Source organism: Alosa sapidissima, chromosome 12, assembly GCF_018492685.1.
Source record: "Alosa sapidissima isolate fAloSap1 chromosome 12, fAloSap1.pri, whole genome shotgun sequence".
Lineage (NCBI taxonomy): Eukaryota > Metazoa > Chordata > Actinopteri > Clupeiformes > Clupeidae > Alosa > Alosa sapidissima.
In genome coordinates this window covers 34,129,036-34,150,238 of record NC_055968.1, presented here as the reverse complement: position 1 = coordinate 34,150,238, position 21,203 = coordinate 34,129,036, and the positions used below count along the sequence as shown (strand labels likewise).

The 21,203-nt window shown below is 44.4% G+C and overlaps 1 protein-coding gene across 1 annotated transcript; it reads left to right on the top strand.

The window, feature by feature from the left end:
- The first annotated feature begins 8,837 nt into the window (after positions 1-8,837).
- LOC121678559 (neurogenic locus notch homolog protein 1-like) lies at positions 8,838-12,875 on the top strand. The gene is given in 6 exon segments (XM_042058178.1): positions 8,838-9,225; positions 10,741-10,848; positions 10,989-11,222; positions 11,699-11,854; positions 12,135-12,305; positions 12,865-12,875. Coding segments are annotated over 6 exon segments (1,068 nt in total).
- The last annotated feature ends 8,328 nt before the right edge of the window (positions 12,876-21,203 follow it).

The window sequence follows — 21,203 nt, the reverse complement described above, 5'->3', positions numbered from 1 at the left end:
CGCTCGTCTGAAAAAAAATGAGTGGTGCGCTACCTCGCGCTACCTGGCTAAAATCCTGGCGCGCCAGCAAGATCTACGTCATTTTGACGTCACGGTGTCGCGCTACCGGTCAGGTGCGTCGAGTATGTAGAAGCCCTTAAACTGACACGTAACTGTTAAAAACAGCACTCACTGATGCACTTATTCTTACTGTACTCTAATGTTTTTTAAATTGTCCTAAAATTGTTGAGAATTGCTCTAAAACTTAAACTGTTTACCATGTTGTTAGTCGCTTTGGTAAAAATGCGTCAGCCAAATGTAATGTAATGTAATGTAATGTAATGTAATGTAATGTAATGTAACATCCCTGATGTTCCAGTAGGCCTAGCATTATGTTTTGCTCTTCGTTCTGAATTCCACTCTTTCCTTGGAGCGGGCGAAAGTGCGTGCGCTTCATCACTGGCGCCGCGCATCACCACTTGCTGCTGTTTTACAGTTTTGCTTTGTCTTACTAAGCTCGTAGCTTTAGACATAGTCAAATTTGAATCTAACTGTAGCTTTTCGGAAAGTCTGATGTCTCTTATGCCCACTACTAGGGAGGCGGACTGGTAACCTGACCCTAGCCAGATGAATGTCGTTCCGCTTAGCTCCGCCTAGCTTCACTCACATCCATCTGGGACCTCTTCCATTGAGAGTGATTTCTCCAACCAACTTTATGGTTTAGCCAATCAGGACGCAGGGCGGGAGTTTCATAGATGTGACATAGCGTAGAAGCGACTGTGAGTCTGTTATTAGCGTCACGGGTTGGCTTCGATGTGAGTGGTTGAAGTAGCACGTCAATAGATGACGGACAAGTGGCTTATTCAATCATATGCAAGCATTTTTTGATTAGGCCCAGCCTTCTGAAGCAACACTTCAATGGATCGGTTCCAGATGGATGAGTGGAGCTAGGCGGAGCGAAATTCATCTGGCTATTGCCAGGTTAGCGGACTGGTGCTGTACATTAACAATAGATGGTGCAATCCCGGACATGTAACAGTAAAGGAGACTGTATGCTGTAAGGATGTGAAGTTATTAGCGGTTAGTCTCCGTCCGTACTACATGCCGAGGGAGTTCTCGCACGCAATTACTGTCTGTGTTTACGTTCCACCTCGAGCTCTCCCGGATACAGCGTGTGACGTCATCCACTCCACAATCGCAAGGCTTCAAACCCAACACACTGACACCTTTTTTGTGATCTCTGGCGACTTCAATCACATAACACTGGATTCCACACTCACAAATTTTTACCAGTATGTTGACTGCCCTACAAGGAAAAACAGGACAATAGACCTCATGTATGCAAACGTGAGGGATGCATACAGTGCAAACCCCCTCCCCCCACTGGGAAAGTCAGACCACAACCTCATTCATCTCCAGCCAATGTACAAGCCCAAAGTACAGAGGCTACCAGTTGCCACACGCACCTTCAGGAAGTGGACACCCGAAGTGGATGAGGCTCTGAGAGACTGCTTCGAGTGTACTGACTGGAGTGTGTTACAGAATGGAGAGGACTTAGAGAATGTCACACAGTGCACAACTGACTACCTGAACTTCTGCATGGACATTGTTGTTCCCACCAGAACTGTACGCTGCTTTCCCAACAACAAGCCTTGGATAACCAGCAATGTCAAGTCAAGTCAAGTCAAGTCATTTTTATTTATAAAGCGCATTTAACATGTACTTAGTACAATCCAAAGCGCTCCACACACAAGACATTGACACATAAAAACAATGCTGGACGGAGCGGCGTAGTCGCCATCCAGCCCCTCAGATTGGGAGACAAGCTCTTGCAGATGGGTGTGGACGCTCACCTGGTAACCTGGATTACAGATTACCTGACCGAGGGACCACAGTTCGTCAGACTGAAGAACTGTCTCTCTGACACTGTAATCTGCAGCACCGGAGCACCACAGGGAACTGTGCTCTCTGCAGTCCTGTTCACCCTGTACACATCTGACTTCTGCTACAACACCGAGTCATGCCACATGCAGAAGTTTTCTGATGATACTGCAATTGTGGGGTGTATCAGGAACGGGCAGGAGGAGGAGTACAGGAGCCTGGTGGAGGACTTTGTGCAATGGTGCAAACTCAATCATCTTCAACTTAACACTTCAAAGACCAAGGAGATGGTGGTGGATTTCCGCAGGTCTAAGCCCACTCTGCTACCAGTCCACATTGATGGGGTCAATGTGGAGGTGGTTAGCACCTACAAGTATCTGGGTCTCCACCTGGACAATAAACTGGACTGGTCAGCCAACACTGATGCACTCTACAAGAAAGGGCAGAGCAGGCTGTACTTCCTGAGGAGGCTGCGGTCCTTCAATGTGTGCAGTAAGCTCCTCAGGATGTTCTATGCAGTAGTATGTTGGGGAGGAAGCACAAGGAAGAAGGATGCGGGGCGAATTGACAGGCTGGTAAGGAAAGCTGGCTCTGTAGTGGGAGCTGAACTGGAGTGCATCACTTCACTATCTGACAAAAGGACCCTGAACAAACTGATCAACATCTTGGACAATGAGCGTCACCCACTCCACAGCACTATTGTTAAGCGAAGAGCCTGATCAGCTGGAGACTTCACTCACTGCCTTGCACAACTGACAGACTGAGAAAGTCATTTGTCCCCAGGGCCATTGAACTGTTCAATGCCTCACTTAAGGGAAGAGGAGAGATAGACTTCTCTGCATAGTCTGTCTGCCTCTTCACCCCCTCCATGTTTGGTACTGTCTGTCCACTAGCCACTTTTACCACTGTCTTTATGCCTCACTGTTTGCGTGCTATATTAGCACATTAGCACATATGCATACCCCCCCCCCCCCCCTCCATGCCACAGCCGAACTGTGACCACACATTTTCTTAAATAGTTAAATATATAGATATATAGACTTTACTTTACTTTATTTCTGCATTGTTGCACTGTTGGACTTACTCATTTGCACTATCACCATTGCACTACCACCATGACACTCATTCACACAGAGCACCTTAGAGCTCCTTACCATACCTTACTATGCACAGAGAATCACAGGCTCAGTCACTGCCTCAGTCATTGCAAGCGCCTCTGATTGATTAATCACCACTATGTGGATACTGTTTTTAGAATTGATTTAGATTAAGTGTTAGTATAAATTGTATTTTTGTAATTTGTATTTTAGTATATTTTTATATATTGTATTTAAGTGTATAATTTGTATTTTAGTATATTTAGCATATTCTTTATCTTCTACTGTCCTTATTGCTTAGTTGTGTTTTTATATTATATACTTTAATTACTCTTTCTGCTGTTAAAGAATATGTTTGTGTTGTCTGTATGCTGCTGAGACCTTGAATTTCCCCTGGGGATCAATAAAGTATCTATCTATCTATCTATCTATCTATCTACTATACGATCATGTATCAGTTCATCTTTGAGAGTCCCAAACTTGCAATATTCCGCCAATTTGTGGACTGCGGAAACAAAGCACTCAGCTGTTTCCCCCGGCTCTTGTTTTCGCATGTTAAACCTGGCCCTCTCGAAAATGATGTTGTGTTCTCCAATGAAATGTTTATTGAAACAGTCTTTTACTTTCTCATAGATTACCTTGTCCCCTTGTATCGCCGACGCATGTAAGATATCCTCTGCCTCATCTCTCATGGAATATATCAATGTGTTCACCTGGAATGCCTCATCCTTTTTATCCAAACCAGACACTACTCTGTACCTTTTGAATCGCCTAATCCATTTGGGCCAATTTTGGATGTCTCTGCAATCAAACTTCAATGGAGGGCTAATGCGAAATGCATCAATGGCGCAAACTGCAGAGGATGGTCCCGCGCGTTCTCTCTCTTCTCTGGACATCTTGCTTGAGCTGATGCGTTAACGGTGATTTCCTTGAAAAGTTGCTTATACTGACTATACTTTCATGTCGAAGGCTGAGCTGGTTTTAACATGAAACACTTCTGACACCATGTAGTAATTTGTATTTTAAATGAACACAGACAACGGCATGTCTTTAGCCTGCTGGCATATTTACTGAACTGTCTTCATGACAACACACAGATACATTTCTACGGCCCCAGGTACGGGGCATCCAGAGGGACATACTACAGGACCAAAGTAGGGTTTGAGGTTAGTAACATTCACAGTGTCTACATTATTAGATTGGTCTTCCCATCTAACCTTGTAGTTAATAGGGCCCAATTTTCTCAGTACTACAGCTGGACCTGACCAACGGGGCGCTAGCTTGGCTGAGAATTTGTCTATGGCGCTAGACTGCGGGTGTGCCCTGACCCAGACCAAGTCTCCTACTAGGAACTGCGCAGACCTCCTGTGGGCATTGTAATACTTGGCTTGACTTTGCCTAGCCACTCCCATTCTGTGTCTAACTTCTTGGTTCAGTTGAGCTTGTCTCTCCAGTGTTGTTTACTGAGGCTGCTGAGGTGATGGTGCGATATGGATCAAGCGCTCAAGAGGTCCCTTAAGGTTTCTTCCCAAGGCTAGTTCTGCTGGTGTCCTTCCTGTTGACTCCTGCTTGGCAGTGTTGATGGCATAACGGAATTCAGACAGCCATTTTTCCCAGGTATTGTGGTGGTCAGCTACACCAGATGCGATCATTGTCTTAAAGACTCTGTTCACTCTTTCCGTCAAATTAGTCTGGGGATGGTAGCTCGTGGTCAGTTTTTGAGTGACACCCCAGGTCTTACAAAGACCTTGCAAGAGATGGCTGGTAAATTGGGGCCCACGATCAGACAACAAATATCTGGGAACACCCCATCTTGTGAAGATCTCGTCTTTGAGTATCTTGCAAAGCGAGGGAGTTTTGCTGTCCCACAAGGGAAACAGCTCCACCCATTTGGTGTAGTAATCAACAACCACAAAGAGGAATAGATGGCCAGCCTTACTGCGAGGGAATGGGCCCATTAGATCCACCCCTAACATTTCCCATGTGCTCTCTACCATAGTCTGCTGGATCAAACCAGCAGGCTTTTTATTGTCTGGTTTATACTTCTGGTATATTGCACAGCACTTGACATATTGCCACACATCATGCCAGATAGTAGGCCACCAGGCAACTTCAAGTAACCTCAATAGTGTCTTAGGTCTACCCAAATGCGCCCCCAATGGCTTGTCATGGCTGTACTGCAAAAATGACACCTCCAAACTCTTGGGCACCACCAGCTGGTATTTCATGCCATCATTTTTGGTTGAAACACGTCTGTAAAGGACATCTTGCAGCACTTCAAAGCCAATCCGGTCAGAGTGGTCATCATGTGGATCCATCTCAGCCATCAACTTTTGGACTTCCTTATCGCTCCTCTGGGCATGCACGATTTCCTCCAGAGATGATGGTACGCCAGGATTAAAGCTGGTGTGGCATGCCAAAGCTAAGACGGCGGTTTCAGGTGTTACAGACCGGGACAAAGCTTCTGGGACAGTTGTGACAGCCTTTCCTGTATTGAACTTTAAAAGTAAATTGCTGTAGATGTAAAGTCCACCAGGTCAGTCTGGAGGAAGTCTTCGGGCTGTTAAAAGCCCACGTAAGAGCAGCATGGTCAGTAAACAGATCGAACTGAACCTCTAGGAAGTGCCGCCACTTTTCAACGGCCCATATGACCACCAGACACTCCTTCTCAAATACGGAGTAATTTAGCTCTGCACCTCTCAATGCTCTTGAAGCATACCCAATTACCTTCTCTCCTTATTCAGTTTGCTGTGTCAGGACAGCTCCAAACCCAACAGCACTAGCATCAGTCTGGACCTGAAATGGCAAAGACAGATCGGGCTGTGCCAGCACTGGAGCCATTTGTAGGGCTGTCTTGAGCTGATCGACACTGTCCTGACACTCCTTAGTCCAGCACCAGTCAACCCCTTTCTTCTTCAAACGCTTGAGCGGGGTTGCCAAGTCAGCAAATCGGGGAATGAACTTATAATACCACCCCACCATGCCCATAAACCGCTGCAAAGACTTCACGTCATGTGGTGTGGGGCAGTCCGAGATGGCACTGGTTTTATCGGGATCAACTGCCACGCCTTCACCCGTCACAATGTGCCCAAGAAACTTCAGCTGTTGTTTGAAAAAGTGACATTTCTTGAAGTTGAGTGACAAATTGGCTGTGTGCAACTTGGAAAAGACTAAGGCAATATCTTTAAGGTGTTGGGCGGTATCAGAAGAATAGATCATTATATCATCTATGTACACAAAGCATATGTTTCCAACAGGCTCCCCCAACACCTTTTCCATCAAACGCTAGAACTTAAATAAGCCAAAAGGTCACGGCGGTCTTAGCTTTAGTTTTTTCATCCATTGCCACCTGCCAATAACTTAGGTCAGGTTATGTAACACTACCTGTTACACAAATGTGTGTCCATAAATAGAAAGGGATTGTTCTGTAAAATGTATATTTTGCATTATTAGGTATGGTGAAGAGTGCATTAATGCAAATGAGAAATGTTTCCTTCTAACTAAATGTAGATTGGGGTCGTTTGAATATTTTTTATTTTTAGTTTATCTCCTAATTTGTGCATGGTTTGTGGCTTGTTATGTCAATAGTCAATGGTTTGCCGAATGTGCGTATTTGTAAAATGTGAATGGTCATGTGGGCAAATGACGCAGTCTTTTTATGAATGAACGAAGGAGGCCTGAGAGAGGCTACTATTGTAATCAGTGAGAGTGAACGCAGGCCGCTCTGGATGGATTTCATGTAGTAAATCGCTGTTAGAGAAAACTATTGCTTGGGTCTAACAGAAGCTACAGGAGGTTTGTTTTCTTTGGATTATATGGACTATCGTGATACCCGCAACCTCTTTTTGGATTACTTTCACGTCCTGGAGTAACTTCGGTATCGGTGAGCCAGCTGACTGTGTCCTTTACTTATTTGTGCAAGTTGGGCCTGCGATTTTCTTTGGAAGTGGAAACTGGGAAATAGGCGAAAGCACGGTGGATCTATTATTGCTTGGAGGAGCGCAAGTTGTGCCGATTGCATTACGGAGATTTTGTTTTGGATTATTATTATTTTTGGTGCATAGACAACGTCCCTTCAAGGAGATTATTCTGTTTAACTGAAAGAAGTAAAGAAATTATTCTATTTGAAAAGAACCCATTTTTCGAGTATAACACAGCTTTTATTTTATGAAAATAAGGGTTGATTTGGTATAACTGTAACACAGGTTTCAAAAGCTATTAAATTCAGCTATTAAGCTATATCACCTGAAACAGGTAAATCAGTGGCTTCAAAAAGGCAGACAATGGATAATATAATTTATTCACAATTCATAAAGGACATATGGCTTGTACTACCACAAACCCAAAGGTTTAAACACCCCCAACCATGCAGACAACGTGTAAACAAAAGTAAAGCGACACCATAAGAATCACGCTCATAAATCACGGCATACATATGCTTATGATTCACACCAGTCTCTCACACCAGTAGGAAATCTCGATGAGCAAACGATATACACACAGCACTGCAAACGTGAAGGCAGGTTGGGGGCAAGGAAACCCTTACGATATGGCATACAAACACAATTAAAACCGCATACTTTAAACAAACACAAGTATAAGCAACCATACAGAACATACTATTTACATATACATATGTACCCAGGCGGGAAGTGATGTTTATTGTGCGATTGTGTCATATATGAAATGCAATACGGGGGAAATGTGATGTTTGTGGTGCAATTGTTACAATACAATACGTGGTAAATCAGCTATTTCTGTGTTCATCTGATTGTGCATTAAACGTGGGTACCATAATTAGATCTCTATATAGACAACGTCCCTTCAAGGAGATTATTCTGTTCAACTTAAAGAAGTAAAGAAATTATTCTATTTAAAAGAACCCATTTTTCGAGTATAACACAGCTTTTATTTTATGAAAATAAGGGTTGATTTGTTATATTGTGTGAACCAGATGATGTTGATGTTTGGTTTTGTGAGTATTACATTTCATCCTGTGGGCTCATCTATTGAATATGAAGCTATGATTAATCGGGGAGTTTTGGGGTGTCGGTCGCATAGGCCCTACCTGCCGACTTGATTGGCCTGTGCTAGCGGTAGATCACCGCGGGATAGATCCAGCCAGGGCCGTAGAGCCGCGTTGTCTACCTTGGTCGTACTGAGCCACATTCATTCCCCACGGTCTAGGTCGACTGTAGCCCACGATTAATGTTAATCTCGGCTGCTGAGGCTATTTCAGAAGTGAGAAACAGAGAAGGCGCATGGAAGATGCAGATCAAAGATTCTAGAACAGATGCTGTGTTGTCAAGGCAGCTCAAATACAATGCAATAACGAATACAAACAAACTAAACAAACAAACAAAAATGCAGTATTTTGTTCCAGTTTCCATGGGCCATGGCACACGACTTTGCATGATATGGGTTGTGTTGCGTGGGTCACGGCCAGCGCATGTATTTACCCAGTTTAGATGGCTGTGATGTGTGTGTGTGTGTGTGTGCTGAAAAAGTGTGACTGAGTGATCCTCTTGTTTGTTGCTCGGGTCTGGCGCTGTCGTCTGGTGTGCCTCCTTGCCATTGTTCCTCTGGGCCAGCAGACTCCCTGCTGCTACCTCACTGTGCTGCTCGTGTGTGGGTGTGTGTGTGTGTGTGCGTGTGCACATTCTTGACTCTTGGCCACCCTCCTTGTTTGCAGCACATGTGATGGTTGTACGTGTGTGTATGTGTGTGTGTGTTTGTGTGTTTGTGTGTGTTCTGTCTTGCCTGCATTTCTGCAGACTGTAAATAATGACCGTGCAGGCGCAGGCGCAGGCTGTGGGATCGCACATGCGGACAGGAACGTCGTGAGCCTGTGATGTGTCGGGTGAGCTTTTCCTGACCCCCATGCCCACTTTGCTTTTGTCCCCCTCCACACACACACACACAGGTCACGAGCAAGTGGACAGCTGCGTCTCCAACCCATGCGCCAACGGTGGCACTTGCGCAGTCCAGTCCAGTGGCGCGTATTTGTGCACATGCCCGTCCGGATGGGAGGGCCCGCACTGCAAGAACGACACGGACGAGTGTACTGACGCCTCTGCGTCGTCGCCAGGGTGCCACAACAAAGGGCAGTGCATAAACACGCTCGGCTCCTACCAGTGCCACTGCCCGCAGGGCTTCACCGGACGGCACTGTGAGACCCCCTACCAGCCCTGCTCGTCCACGCCGTGCCAAAACCAAGGCACCTGCCGACCCACCTCCGACTTCAACTATCAGTGCCACTGCCTGCCAGGTGAGGGCTGACGGCGAGAGTGGATGGGAAGGAGAAAGTTGGGAAGTTCTACACGTAACGCACACCGACGGATACAGAAATTATTTATTTATATAGAGAGAGAAAGAAAGAAAGAGAGAGAAAGACAATGTTATAGCCATCTGCATTGAAGGAGACATTCACAATAACCAGACAGCTGTTGGAACAGCTGCCAGACAACTGTAACCAAAAACACACAATAACACAAGTGAGAGACAGAGAAATAGAGAGAGACAAAGACAGAGAAAAAGAAACAGACAGAGAAATAGAAAGAGAGAGGGGGGAGACAATGAGCACTCTTCTAAAAATAATGCAAAAAGAGAGAGGGGAGAGAGAGAGAAAAAAGAGAAAGAGGGAGAAAGAAATAGAGAGAGAGGGAGAGAAAGAGAGAGATAGAGAAAGAAAGAGAGAGAGATAGAGAGAGGATACAGGTGTGAAGCTGCTCCTGCTGCTCCTCCTCCTGTTTACCTTTTCTTAATGTCTTTATTTTAATGACCTGTTACCAGGGCTCCGAAACGGTTCAAGGAACGAAAACGAAAACCGAAAACGAACGGAATTTTATGAGGAGCGGAAACGGAAACGAAAACAAAATGGTCTTCAACTGTTCCGGAACAGAAACGTTATTCTGAAATCCACAAAACCGGTTAATAACGTTTTTTTTCGTTCTCTATATAACAGCCTAATAATTTGATTTCTGCAGTTTGAAAAAAAAAAAAAAAAGGAATAAATGGACCTTTGGTCCAAATGTGTATATTTTGTCTTGCTGTTGTAATGTAACCTATCCGTCTGCCACTTCGGATCTTAGGCCAGCTCGTAGTGTAGGCTACTGAAACTCATTTGGAAATTGTTTGTAGCCTATGCGTAATAGCCTATTTTGCCTGTCCACGCCTTGTCGTTTTAAAGTCGGGATTTGAAATGTTTGCGCAATTATAGCCTATTCTATGTAGAAGAGTTAAACGGGAAATTTGAGATAGGCCTTGTCAGCAACAGACAGGTTCGTTTATAAACAGGGTTGGAATTATAGCGCAAGCCTTTGAAGATCTCCATATGGATAAAACTTAGGCTACAACCAGGTAAGGAGTTTAGCACGTATCCAGAAATATTTTTAATAAGAAATTATTTATAGGCATAGGTTAGGCCTACAGTAAGTCTGTAGGCTATGGGATGGATAGCCCATCTGAATGTGTTTGGATGCCACCTGTGATTTATTATTTTTGGGCATAGCTACGGTATAGGCTAAATCAAGGGGAAATAATGAGTACGTCTATTCTAAGGTAAAGTCCACAAAAATAGACTTGATAGGCCCGCCAAACACTGCCCGAACTTTAAGAACGAACAATATTTTGCATTCCGAACCGGTTCAGGACCGATTTGTTGGTGGCGGAACGCATGCAAGAACGAAAACGTTAAACATAGGCCTACCTGAACCGTTCGGAACGGAACGTTTGAAAAATAATTTTGTTTTCAAGCCCTGCCTGTTACATGGGTTTGTGGCAGGATTCAATGGAACAAACTGCGAGATTAACATCGATGACTGCCAGAATGGAGGAACCTGTATGGCTGGAGTCAACACCTACAACTGCCAGTGTCCACCCGAATGGACAGGTATATGAATATATCTCGGTATACTTTCTTTATTGACATCTGTCTCTCCGTGCTCAAACTTTATTAACTCCTTAATATTTCTATGTCTTCTCTTCTCTCCCTCCTCCTCCTCCCCCTCCTCCTCCTCTTCCTCGCTGCAGGTCAGTACTGCACAGACGATGTGGACGAGTGCCACCTGCAGCCCAACACCTGCCAGCACGGTGGCACATGCTACAACACGCTGGGCAGCTACAACTGTGTGTGCGTCAACGGCTGGAGTGGCCCGGACTGCTCGGAGAACATCGACGACTGTGCCACAGCCGTCTGCATGCAGGGATCTACCTGTGTGGACCGCGTGGCGTCCTTCATCTGCATGTGCCCCCACGGCCGGACAGGTAGACTGCAGGCTCACGGCGTCATGCACCAGGGTCCCTAGTTTTGCGGCTTAAGGGCCGGGAACGATAACTATAAAGGCAACTGTAATTGTAATGTTAGGAGTGTCCACACTCCACAGTGATCAATAATAGTGGTTCCACTGGGTCATGTTCATGTCACGCTGTGTTTTCGCTACAATGTTGCCCTTGCGTTAGCTTTGTGTCCTTTATAGCGGTTAAACTCTGTCTCATAAATAACCGTGTTTTTTTATTACGAGTATAAAGTATATACTCTTTTGATCCCGTGAGGGAAATTTGGTTTCTGCATTTATCCCAATCCGTGAATTAGTGTGCAGCTATGATTGACATGAACCTATGCTCTTGCCCCATAGCCAGTTGCGTTTGCACAATTTCTGACATGTTGAAATGACTCCTCGTCTGTGGGACCAGCCGCTGATACAGGTACTGACGCTGCTTGTCGCCGTGGTTTCCCTCAGGCTTGCTGTGTCACTTAACCGACGCCTGCATGAGCAGCCCCTGCCGCGATGGCTCTCAGTGTTTCACCAACCCCATCAATGGCATGTACAACTGCATGTGCCAGTCAGGGTACAGGGGCAGCACCTGCTACGAGGACATCGATGAGTGCAGCGTCGGTAAGAACGCACACACACACACACACACACACACACACAAAGCTTTCTTATCTGAGAGTGACCACTCACTCTGATAAAGGGCAGGGATTTTTGTCCATCAACTTGCTGTGTATACTCCTCTCCGTAAAGTTACACTTAAAATAAACTAAATACTGTGTTAATACATAATCTGAATCTTCATTGTGACTTTGGTAGCTTTAGTAACACATCGGTGGTTGTATGTGTATATGAGTCTGATCTCTCGTACACTGTGTGACCCGCCCTCCCTCCCTCCCTTCAGGTATAGGCCCTTGTCAGCACAATGGGCTGTGTATGAACACAGAGGGCTCGTTCACCTGTAACTGCGCCCAGGGATACACAGGGCCACGCTGTGAGCACCTGTCCAACCCTTTCTAGAACGATCTCATCTTCCGAGTCTAGATTGGAAAATACACATGCATCTGCATGCCAGGTGCGCACGCACACACACACACACACACACGCGCGCGCGCACACATACATGCCACACACACACACGCACGCACACACACACATACACACACACACAAATAATGCACACGTGACCGTAGCCAGCTTGATCAGTCAAACAATCAATCATTCAAGTAGAGTGGTTGGTTTTTTTTGGATGCATGGACTCACAGGACTTATTATAGTGTAGATGAGTCTTTGCCTAAAGATGACGAGGGGTTTCATTTTTTATGATGAAACACTTTGTAATGATGATGTCATTTTCATTGAATCAATCTTGAAAACTTGGACATTCTTCCATTTTATCCATTTAATATGTCGAAACTTTCCTCCACATATCAGGAGGAAACAAACAAACTGGCACATGGATTTCTATGCAAATATATATATTGACATACTCCCACCTCAAATTATTCATACTCACGTGTCACGTACAAACACATTTTCACACATTCATATTTATAGACATTTTATTTTGCCGTGTCTCACCACACTACTCGTTTTTTCTCTCTCCCTCTATCCTTCTATTTCTTCCCTCTCAGGCATTCATTAGACACACACACCCATGCACAGATAGCCTTGGCGCTACCCTTACTGTAGACACAGAGACACATTGCTCTGGTGCACTTTTTGTGTCCCAGTAGGCACTCACATATGGTTTGGCTCTTTGAGCCTTTGGTTTTGAGGTTTGAGCCTTTGCAAGAACTCTGTGAAAACACTTTCAAATGGGTTTTCGTAAAGAGAGTTACTAAAATAGAATTTGGAGTTGTATCTAATGTTATGCTTTCAGATGATTCATGCTTTGTACCCACCATGAGTGTGTTAGGTATTGAGCATGCACAAAGTATCAGTGGTTCCATGTCACGTGTTTCCCTCCACAATGAATGCTTCTGAATACTGTGGAACAGCATATTCAAAAATGTTTGTCAAGACTTCATCTTGAGGTCTTTCACCTCAAAATGACTTTCCATTAACATTGATGTTACAATACTAAGTAAATCTGAATGCCTGGACAGATTCCTGTAGGCCCTAGATGGGTGAGTCCTGGGTCATCAGCCCACCTGGGCTTACCCAAGTAGGGCCACCATGGAACCCGAGGACAAATTAGCTTGGCCCCGGCTGGGTATGCCCACTTGTCAGCCCACAACCAACCCACACGGGCCCTAGGTGGGTGTGTTACCTGGGATGGTACTGGCCAAGCAGATTCCACGGCAGCAGTTCTGCTGTGCATGCTTCTCTCGCCAACCTTGAATTGGTTTGCCAAGCCCCGGTTGAACAATACTACAGACACATTCGGGCATACACTCAGAGATCTCCAACCACCACTTCCCAATATGTATCCTATTGACCTCAGCACTCCCTCCTCTGGACTGAGACTGAATGGCAGCTTGCAAATTTCTTCCCCATTGTTACAGCTAGGTTATACTAGGTCTGTTTGTAGTTTGCAATTTGCTTTGTGCAAATTGTTTTAGAAGACTGGTCTATTTAAAAAAAAGAGAGATTAGTTTGGCTTTTATGCCAGTGAAGAGAGTGACAGGAAGTGAGTGGGAGAGAGATGGGGTGGGGACAGGAAATGACCTGGGTCAAACTCAAACCCAGGTCCACACGGGCACATGGATCCGATTGTGGCCATGCACCCCCCCACCCCCCCAGACATTTTTTAAATGTACAAGCCGCTATCACGTCAGGCGTAGCCAATTCCATTGATTGTAGCGAAATCTAATTGTTGCAGCACACGCTCCACAAACAGAACTCTCATTTATGTGCCTGGTGTAGCCTGCCTGTTTCTTTTACTCCTTCTCCCTCTCTGGATATGCACACCTTGACCTGCTATGCATTCCTTCCTTGATCAGCTACTCACTTGAATTGCCCCTCAAGTATAAGCTGCTTTCAATAAAAAAAAGCTTTGATTAAAAGACTAAATTTATGCGTGTGTGTGTATTTCATCACTGGGAAGAAAATGCGATGTGAACATTGACGAGTGCAGCTCCAACCCGTGCCTTAGCGGTGGCACCTGTGAGGACAAAGTGAATGGCTTCCAGTGCCTGTGCCCACCTGGCACCCATGGACCCCTGTGCCACTGACGTGTTGCCTGAACACCATCCGTATGGACCACAGAGTGGTAGCACAAAACCAATATGTCTTACAAGGCAAAAGCGCAGAAAGGCTAGATTCAGCGCTAGCTATCAAGGTAATCTGTCTGATCTAGAAAATATGATTAGGCAAATTAGGAAAGAAACTGATCAGGAATTGAATCGTAATGTTAAACCAGTAGCCTTGCAACCTACTCTTGAATTAAGTTCACCTGAAAGTGTGGAAGTGAATGAATGTGCTGTAACAGATGTTGAACCAGATTACCCTGACCTCAGAAATACTTGATGATTATTGAATGTGAATAAAAAAAATGGAAAATGAGCCATAACTGCAAACAATGACCTCATAATAAATAGTTCTATCAGAAAGACTCAGGGAAGTATAATGAAAGTTAACACATGTTTTAATCCATCAAAGGATACACAAAATACATAAGCAACAATAAGATAGTCTTTGGCATAGGCCTCGTCCTCGGTCCAGGTCACTGAATGTGCAGACCCCTGCAGATCCTGCCGGAATGCAACGGCAGGTGGCAGAGCCTACCCCCAGAGAATAAGAAATAAAGATACCCACCAGAAATGTTTAGATGGTCATCCTCTCTGAAAGAGCATAACAATATTAAACAGTGCATGTTGTAACCCAGAAGATGAATCAGAGAAAGCAAGAAAGAGTATCCGATGACCTGAATAAATATACTATTAATATATAGATATAAATAAAAGATAACTCATGATTTGATAATAATTCAACCACCTGTAACTCAAAGATTTAAGATTGATTTGGTGCTATAGAAGGGAGTCAAGCTTGCAGATGTCGTTAACTAACATGAAAATTTAAATGCAAATCAGGTTTCTCGGTATAGGATACTTTCATATGTGTACAAGGAATTTGGTCTCTGCATTTATCCCATCCGTGAATTAGTGACCACAGAGCACACAGTGAACACACAGTGAGGTGAAACGCACACACTAACCCAAAGCGGTGAACTGCTTTGCTACAGCGGCGCTCAGGGAACATTGATGGGTCAGGTGCCTTGCTCAAGGGCGTTTCAGCCACTCCTACTGGTCGGGGAACAAACCGGCAACCCTCAGGTTGCAAGCCCGAAGCCCTAACCAGTAGGCCACAATTGCCCCCCAAATGACATACAGGGCAATGAGCTTGCAGTTGCAAATGCTCAGGGTTAGAGCAGGGGAATAGAGCCTGCAGATGCCCAGGGTCAGAGCAGGGAAATAGAGCCTGCAGTTGCAGATGCTCAGGGTCAGAGCAGGGGAATAGAGACTGCAGTTGCAGATGCTCAGGGCAGTGAAGCAGAAATAGAGCCTGCAGTTGCAAATGCTCAGGGTTAGAGCAGAAGAAATATAGCCTGCAGTTGCAAATGCTCAGGGTTAGAGCAGAAATAGAGCTTGCAGTTGCAAATGCTCAGGGTTAGAGCAGAAATAGAGCTTGCAGTTGCAAATGCTCAGGGTTAGAGCAGCAGAAATAGAGCTTGCAGTTGCAAATGCTCAGGGTTAGAGCAGAAATAGAGCTTGCAGTTGCAAATGCTCAGGGTTAGAGCAGCAGAAATAGAGCTTGCAGTTGCAAATGCTCAGGGTTAGAGCAGAAATAGAGCTTGCAGTTGCAAATGCTCAGGGTTAGAGCAGAAATAGAGCTTGCAGTTGCAAATGCTCAGGGTTAGAGCAGAAATAGAGCCTGCCGTTGCAAATGCTCAGGGTTAGAGCAGAAATAGAGCCTGCAGTTGCAAATGCTCAGGGTTAGAGCAGAAATAGAGCTTGCCGTTGCAAATGCTCAGGGTTAGAGCAGAAATAGAGCTTGCAGTTGCAAATGCTCAGGGTTAGAGCAGAAGAAATAGAGCTTGCAGTTGCAAATGCTCAGGGTTAGAGCAGAAGAAATAGAGCTTGCCGTTGCAAATGCTCAGGGTTAGAGCAGCAGAAATAGAGCTTGCAGTTGCAAATGCTCAGGGTTAGAGCAGAAATAGAGCTTGCAGTTGCAAATGCTCAGGGTTAGAGCAGAAGAAATAGAGCTTGCCGTTGCAAATGCTCAGGGTTAGAGCAGAAATAGAGCTTGCAGTTGCAAATGCTCAGGGTTAGAGCAGAAATAGAGCTTGCAGTTGCAAATGCTCAGGGTTAGAGCAGAAATAGAGCTTGCAGTTGCAAATGCTCAGGGTTAGAGCAGAAGAAATAGAGCTTGCAGTTGCAAATGCTCAGGGTTAGAGCAGAAATAGAGCTTGCAGTTGCAAATGCTCAGGGTTAGAGCAGAAGAAATAGAGCTTGCCGTTGCAAATGCTCAGGGTTAGAGCAGAAGAAATAGAGCTTGCCGTTGCAAATGCTCAGGGTTAGAGCAGCAGAAATAGAGCTTGCCGTTGCAAATGCTCAGGGTTAGAGCAGAAGAAATAGAGCTTGCAGTTGCAAATGCTCAGGGTTAGAGCAGAAGAAATAGAGCTTGCCGTTGCAGATGCTCAGGGTTAGAGCAGAAGAAATAGAGCTTGCAGTTGCAAATGCTCAGGGTTAGAGCAGAAGAAATAGAGCCTGCAATTGCAGAAGCTCATGATGCATGATTTGATGCATGGTGGCCCGAGTTGGCCTTATTCGTGCAGCAGTACTAATGAGACAACCCACAAGCACCCAGACCCAGTGCACAAGGTGCCAGCTGCACAAATGCCACCAAGCCAAAGCCCTGGAACAAACGAAACGAAGAAAAGATGAATAAAGTAAGATTAAATTTAGATAATAACCATGTTACATGATTACAAGACAGAATAAATCTGATTTAAGGACGACCCCTATTAAAAAGTGATGACCGTTTCTGTGAGCAAGCCGCATCCTGCAACAGAATGAAGCTAAAGCAGACCCAAGGGCAAGGTGAAATGAGGGAGGCCATGCTTTTGCACCTTGCTCTTGGAAAACCCCCCAAAATAAGATGAGCAGCATAGGTAACGTTAGCTAAACAAGACAAGAAAACATGAATATTAGACATTGGCCATGGGTAATAAGTTCTTCAGAATAGGGATCGAGGAATAAGAACAGTTCATGGAGATGAGTGCTCTCTCGAGTGTAAAGATGACCATAACCAGCATTGGTAATGCAGAGGTCGATTCGAAGTGCAGGAGCTTGCATAAGCTCAGTTCTTGCGATGCAAGAATGTGGTGCAAATGTGGTGCAAGCACCCGTGGATTTGTGCTGATTTGACGAACTGCAGTCATAAACATACCAGTGCACTGCAGCCAACAAGGAAAGTAGCCTACTTTTGTCCCTGTTGGCCTTCCATACACAACAGTAGCCTAACCAGCGAGCCAATTTGCCTAGGATGTGGACTTAGCAAAGCTGTATTATAGCAGGGAAACCATCGCGAGTGTCGATAGGCCTACAGTAACTGGAATAACTGACGTTTTCCGTCAGAAGGTTTAGCGACCAATTGCATTGTTAGCGAACGTAAACATCATTAAGCAACTAGGATCTTAACAAGACTAGGGTAAAAAAGAGAAACCTTCAAAAGCCGTGGAACTTGTTTCTTTCCGTTGATAAGACCAGAGGTGGACAGAGTACACAGCTTCATTACTTGAGTAAAAGTACAGATACCCTTTGCTAAATTTTTACTCAAGTACAAGTAAAATTACAACAGTCAGAATCTGTCTACTTAAGTAAAAGTACTGAAGTACTTGTTTTTAAAAGTACATGAGTATAAAGAATAGCCTACAAGAGGAGCCTACATTTTCTAAATATTGCATTACTACTGCCACAGTGCTTACATTTATGTACAGAAATGTCCTACATGGAGTTATGAAAAATGTTAATGTTAATACCTTGGAGAATGTAAAAGGAATTGAAAGTAAAATCAAGTCATTTTCATCTTTTTACCATGTTGCCAGGGGTGGGCAGTATTTCTAATATGTACATGTATTTCAAATATGTATTTCAAATACAAAATACTATTTTGTAATTGAAACACTTGTTCAGAAAATTGAAATAGTCTGGCGAGGTGGGGCCACGGGTTGGCACATTCCCGGGATGGACCTGCTGCATATTCATCCATTGTTTCGTCCATGGTTTCATCTCTTATCTAAATCTGACCATGGAGTTGACTTTGGCGGAAAGCTGATGGTGATTGCTGATAGGCTGTCCCAATCAGTGGTGCCTGCACAATCCAATCACATTTGAGAGGGAAAAACCAAATTGAGGGTTTCTGAGATTTTTCTTGTTTCCTTTTTTTTTAGAAAAAGTAACGGGTACTCACGGTTATGGATAGAAATGTAGTGGAGTAAAGAGTACAATATTTGCCTCTCAAATGTACTTGAGTAAAGTCATGAGTACTCCCCAAAAATGATACTCAAGTAAAGTACAGATCCCTCAAAATTGTACTCAAGTACTGTACTCAAGTAAATGTACTCCGTTACTGTCCGGCTCTGGATAAGACCAAGCGGACAACCCGAACAAGTGGCAACAATTTGGCCTACCTACTCTCCGACGTTTACGAGAGATATATCCTCCTACATTAATGGAACCCCGAGACTTTGGTGATGCATCCAAAACAGTTGAAAGCGAACGTACTGTCAGGTAAGATCTGTGACTGCATCACAAGTTAAAGTTTTGGCGAAGTGAATGACTAGCTACCCATGCATGGATACGGAACATCGAGCAACATGCAGGTGCAAAGTCATGTCATTATAAAGACTGATGCAGACAGGTGATTGGACGGAAGTAATGAATGATGAGTGATGAGTGACCAATTAAGTCATGTCATTATAAAGACTGATGCAGACAGGTGATTGGACGGAAGTAATGAATGATGAGTGACCAATTAAGTCTTCCTGACAGAACTAACTCTTACGCTTCCATTTCAGTGATTTGAGTGAAGTTAAATCTTGAAGAAATTCTTCAGTTGAGGTCAACTGTTTAAGGTTGAAGAGAAAAGTGTCAACACTGCTATTTTTTTAACATACTAATATTCCTCCCTGCTTCCTGTAAAAAAAATAATGCGGGCTTGATAAATCATGTCTTATTCATTTTGATTAGGAATTGAATGGAACATTTCCATTACATTTAAAATATGGGGGAAAACTTACTCACTGCTATTTATTAACACCAAAACACATACACACACGCAATGGTCAAGTCTCAAACACACATGATATAAAGTGACACACCGGACAAGGGGCACCACCCCCAGGAAGTCAGCAGCCCCTGCACTGGGCACTCAGCTCCAGGAAGTCAGCAGCCCCTCCACTGGGCACTCAGCTCCAGGAAGTCAGCAGCCCCTCCACTGGGCACTCAGCTCCTGGAAGGGACAAGGAAAGGGGCAGGGAAAATGAGTGGGGCCACACAGTCCAACCAGACAAAATAACTATTAACAGTAACCAGTGGCTGAGACCAGGACACCGGCTCTCAGCAGCAGCTGTCAAAATGGCTTCCTGCCAGTGGAACACAATCAAACAAAACTAAATAAACAGAATAAAGAATTAACTCACAAAGTAGCCCAAACACAGGCAGGGACACTGGTTATCCACAGCCCTGAGAAACACCTCCTGCCAGTGACATCAATTATAAAGAAAACAGAAAACAAAAGCACAACTCCAACACAGACTGATACGGAGGAGGCAAGATGGTTAGACACCTTAAAAGAAATGAAGAATCACTGATTGAAATGATGCGCATTCATACAACACATAGGCTAGCCATTAACACTCACGATCACTCACAACCACATTCGAGACAGGTGGTAGTGGATAACATGCCAGCCAACTAGTAGAAGCCCTGTAATACAAATCACAGCACTTTAACCTCTACTGTAGGTCTAGGAGGAGCAAGCACATTACAATCCATTTGAGGAGTGCTGCCATCTAGTGGACCATATTCAGAACAGAAATCTACCATTTCAAGCAGCCTAAATCATCTGATGAATACATTCAAATCACAAAATCTCACAATCTGAAAATAATTCTGATGCAAGTTACACAGTTGAAATGGTCCTCTGTCACCTGTTAAAGCCACTATATCATTCAATCTTTCTCTACTCAGGGCAGTTATAGCATATTATACTTACATCCAGATGATCGCTGTCTCACATGTATACTTCTTAAAGCTTTGTAAATAAATGACAAGTGTAGTTATGTAAGCAGTTTCATGTTGTTGCTTATGTATGCATACTTTCCATAGCATGCTCATATTTAGTAAACATATGTGTTGGCACCTGTCCTCATAGTCAGTAATGTGTGGAGACTGATATTCAGATAAGAGTCCACTCTGTACCTGTCTGTACCTGTCCGATCAGCAAGGTCACTGGCAAAAGGTTGTGGTGGGCGTGTGAATTTCACAATAATTAACAGATAACGGGACGCCTGCACACACCATGCAGATGGCAGCACCTTTTTGCTCATGAGAAATGAGAAAGTAATTACTGCAAAAAAAACTGCTTAGTCATTACTTGCACTGCAGAAATGCTTAGTTATTACCTGTTCTGCGGAACTGCTTAGTCATTACCTGTGCTGCGGAACTGCTTAGTCATTACCTGTGCTGCGGAACTGCTTAGTCATTACTTGTGCTGCGGCCTCTCTGCTCAGCTTTCAGCACAGTTTGAGCCATCGTCCTGACAACAGGACGTCCAGGGCTGAGGACAGGTTTTGCCTGTGTTCACACGTGTGTCGCATCACATCAGGCTGTGTTAGCCGTGGATGCCAGTGGGATGTTGGTGTCAAAAAATTAAAAATTGCACCATGGTTTCAATATATGGAAACAATGCCTACTTGCATTATAACAGCGAACATGCAGTATATTCAGCCATACAGTATATTCCA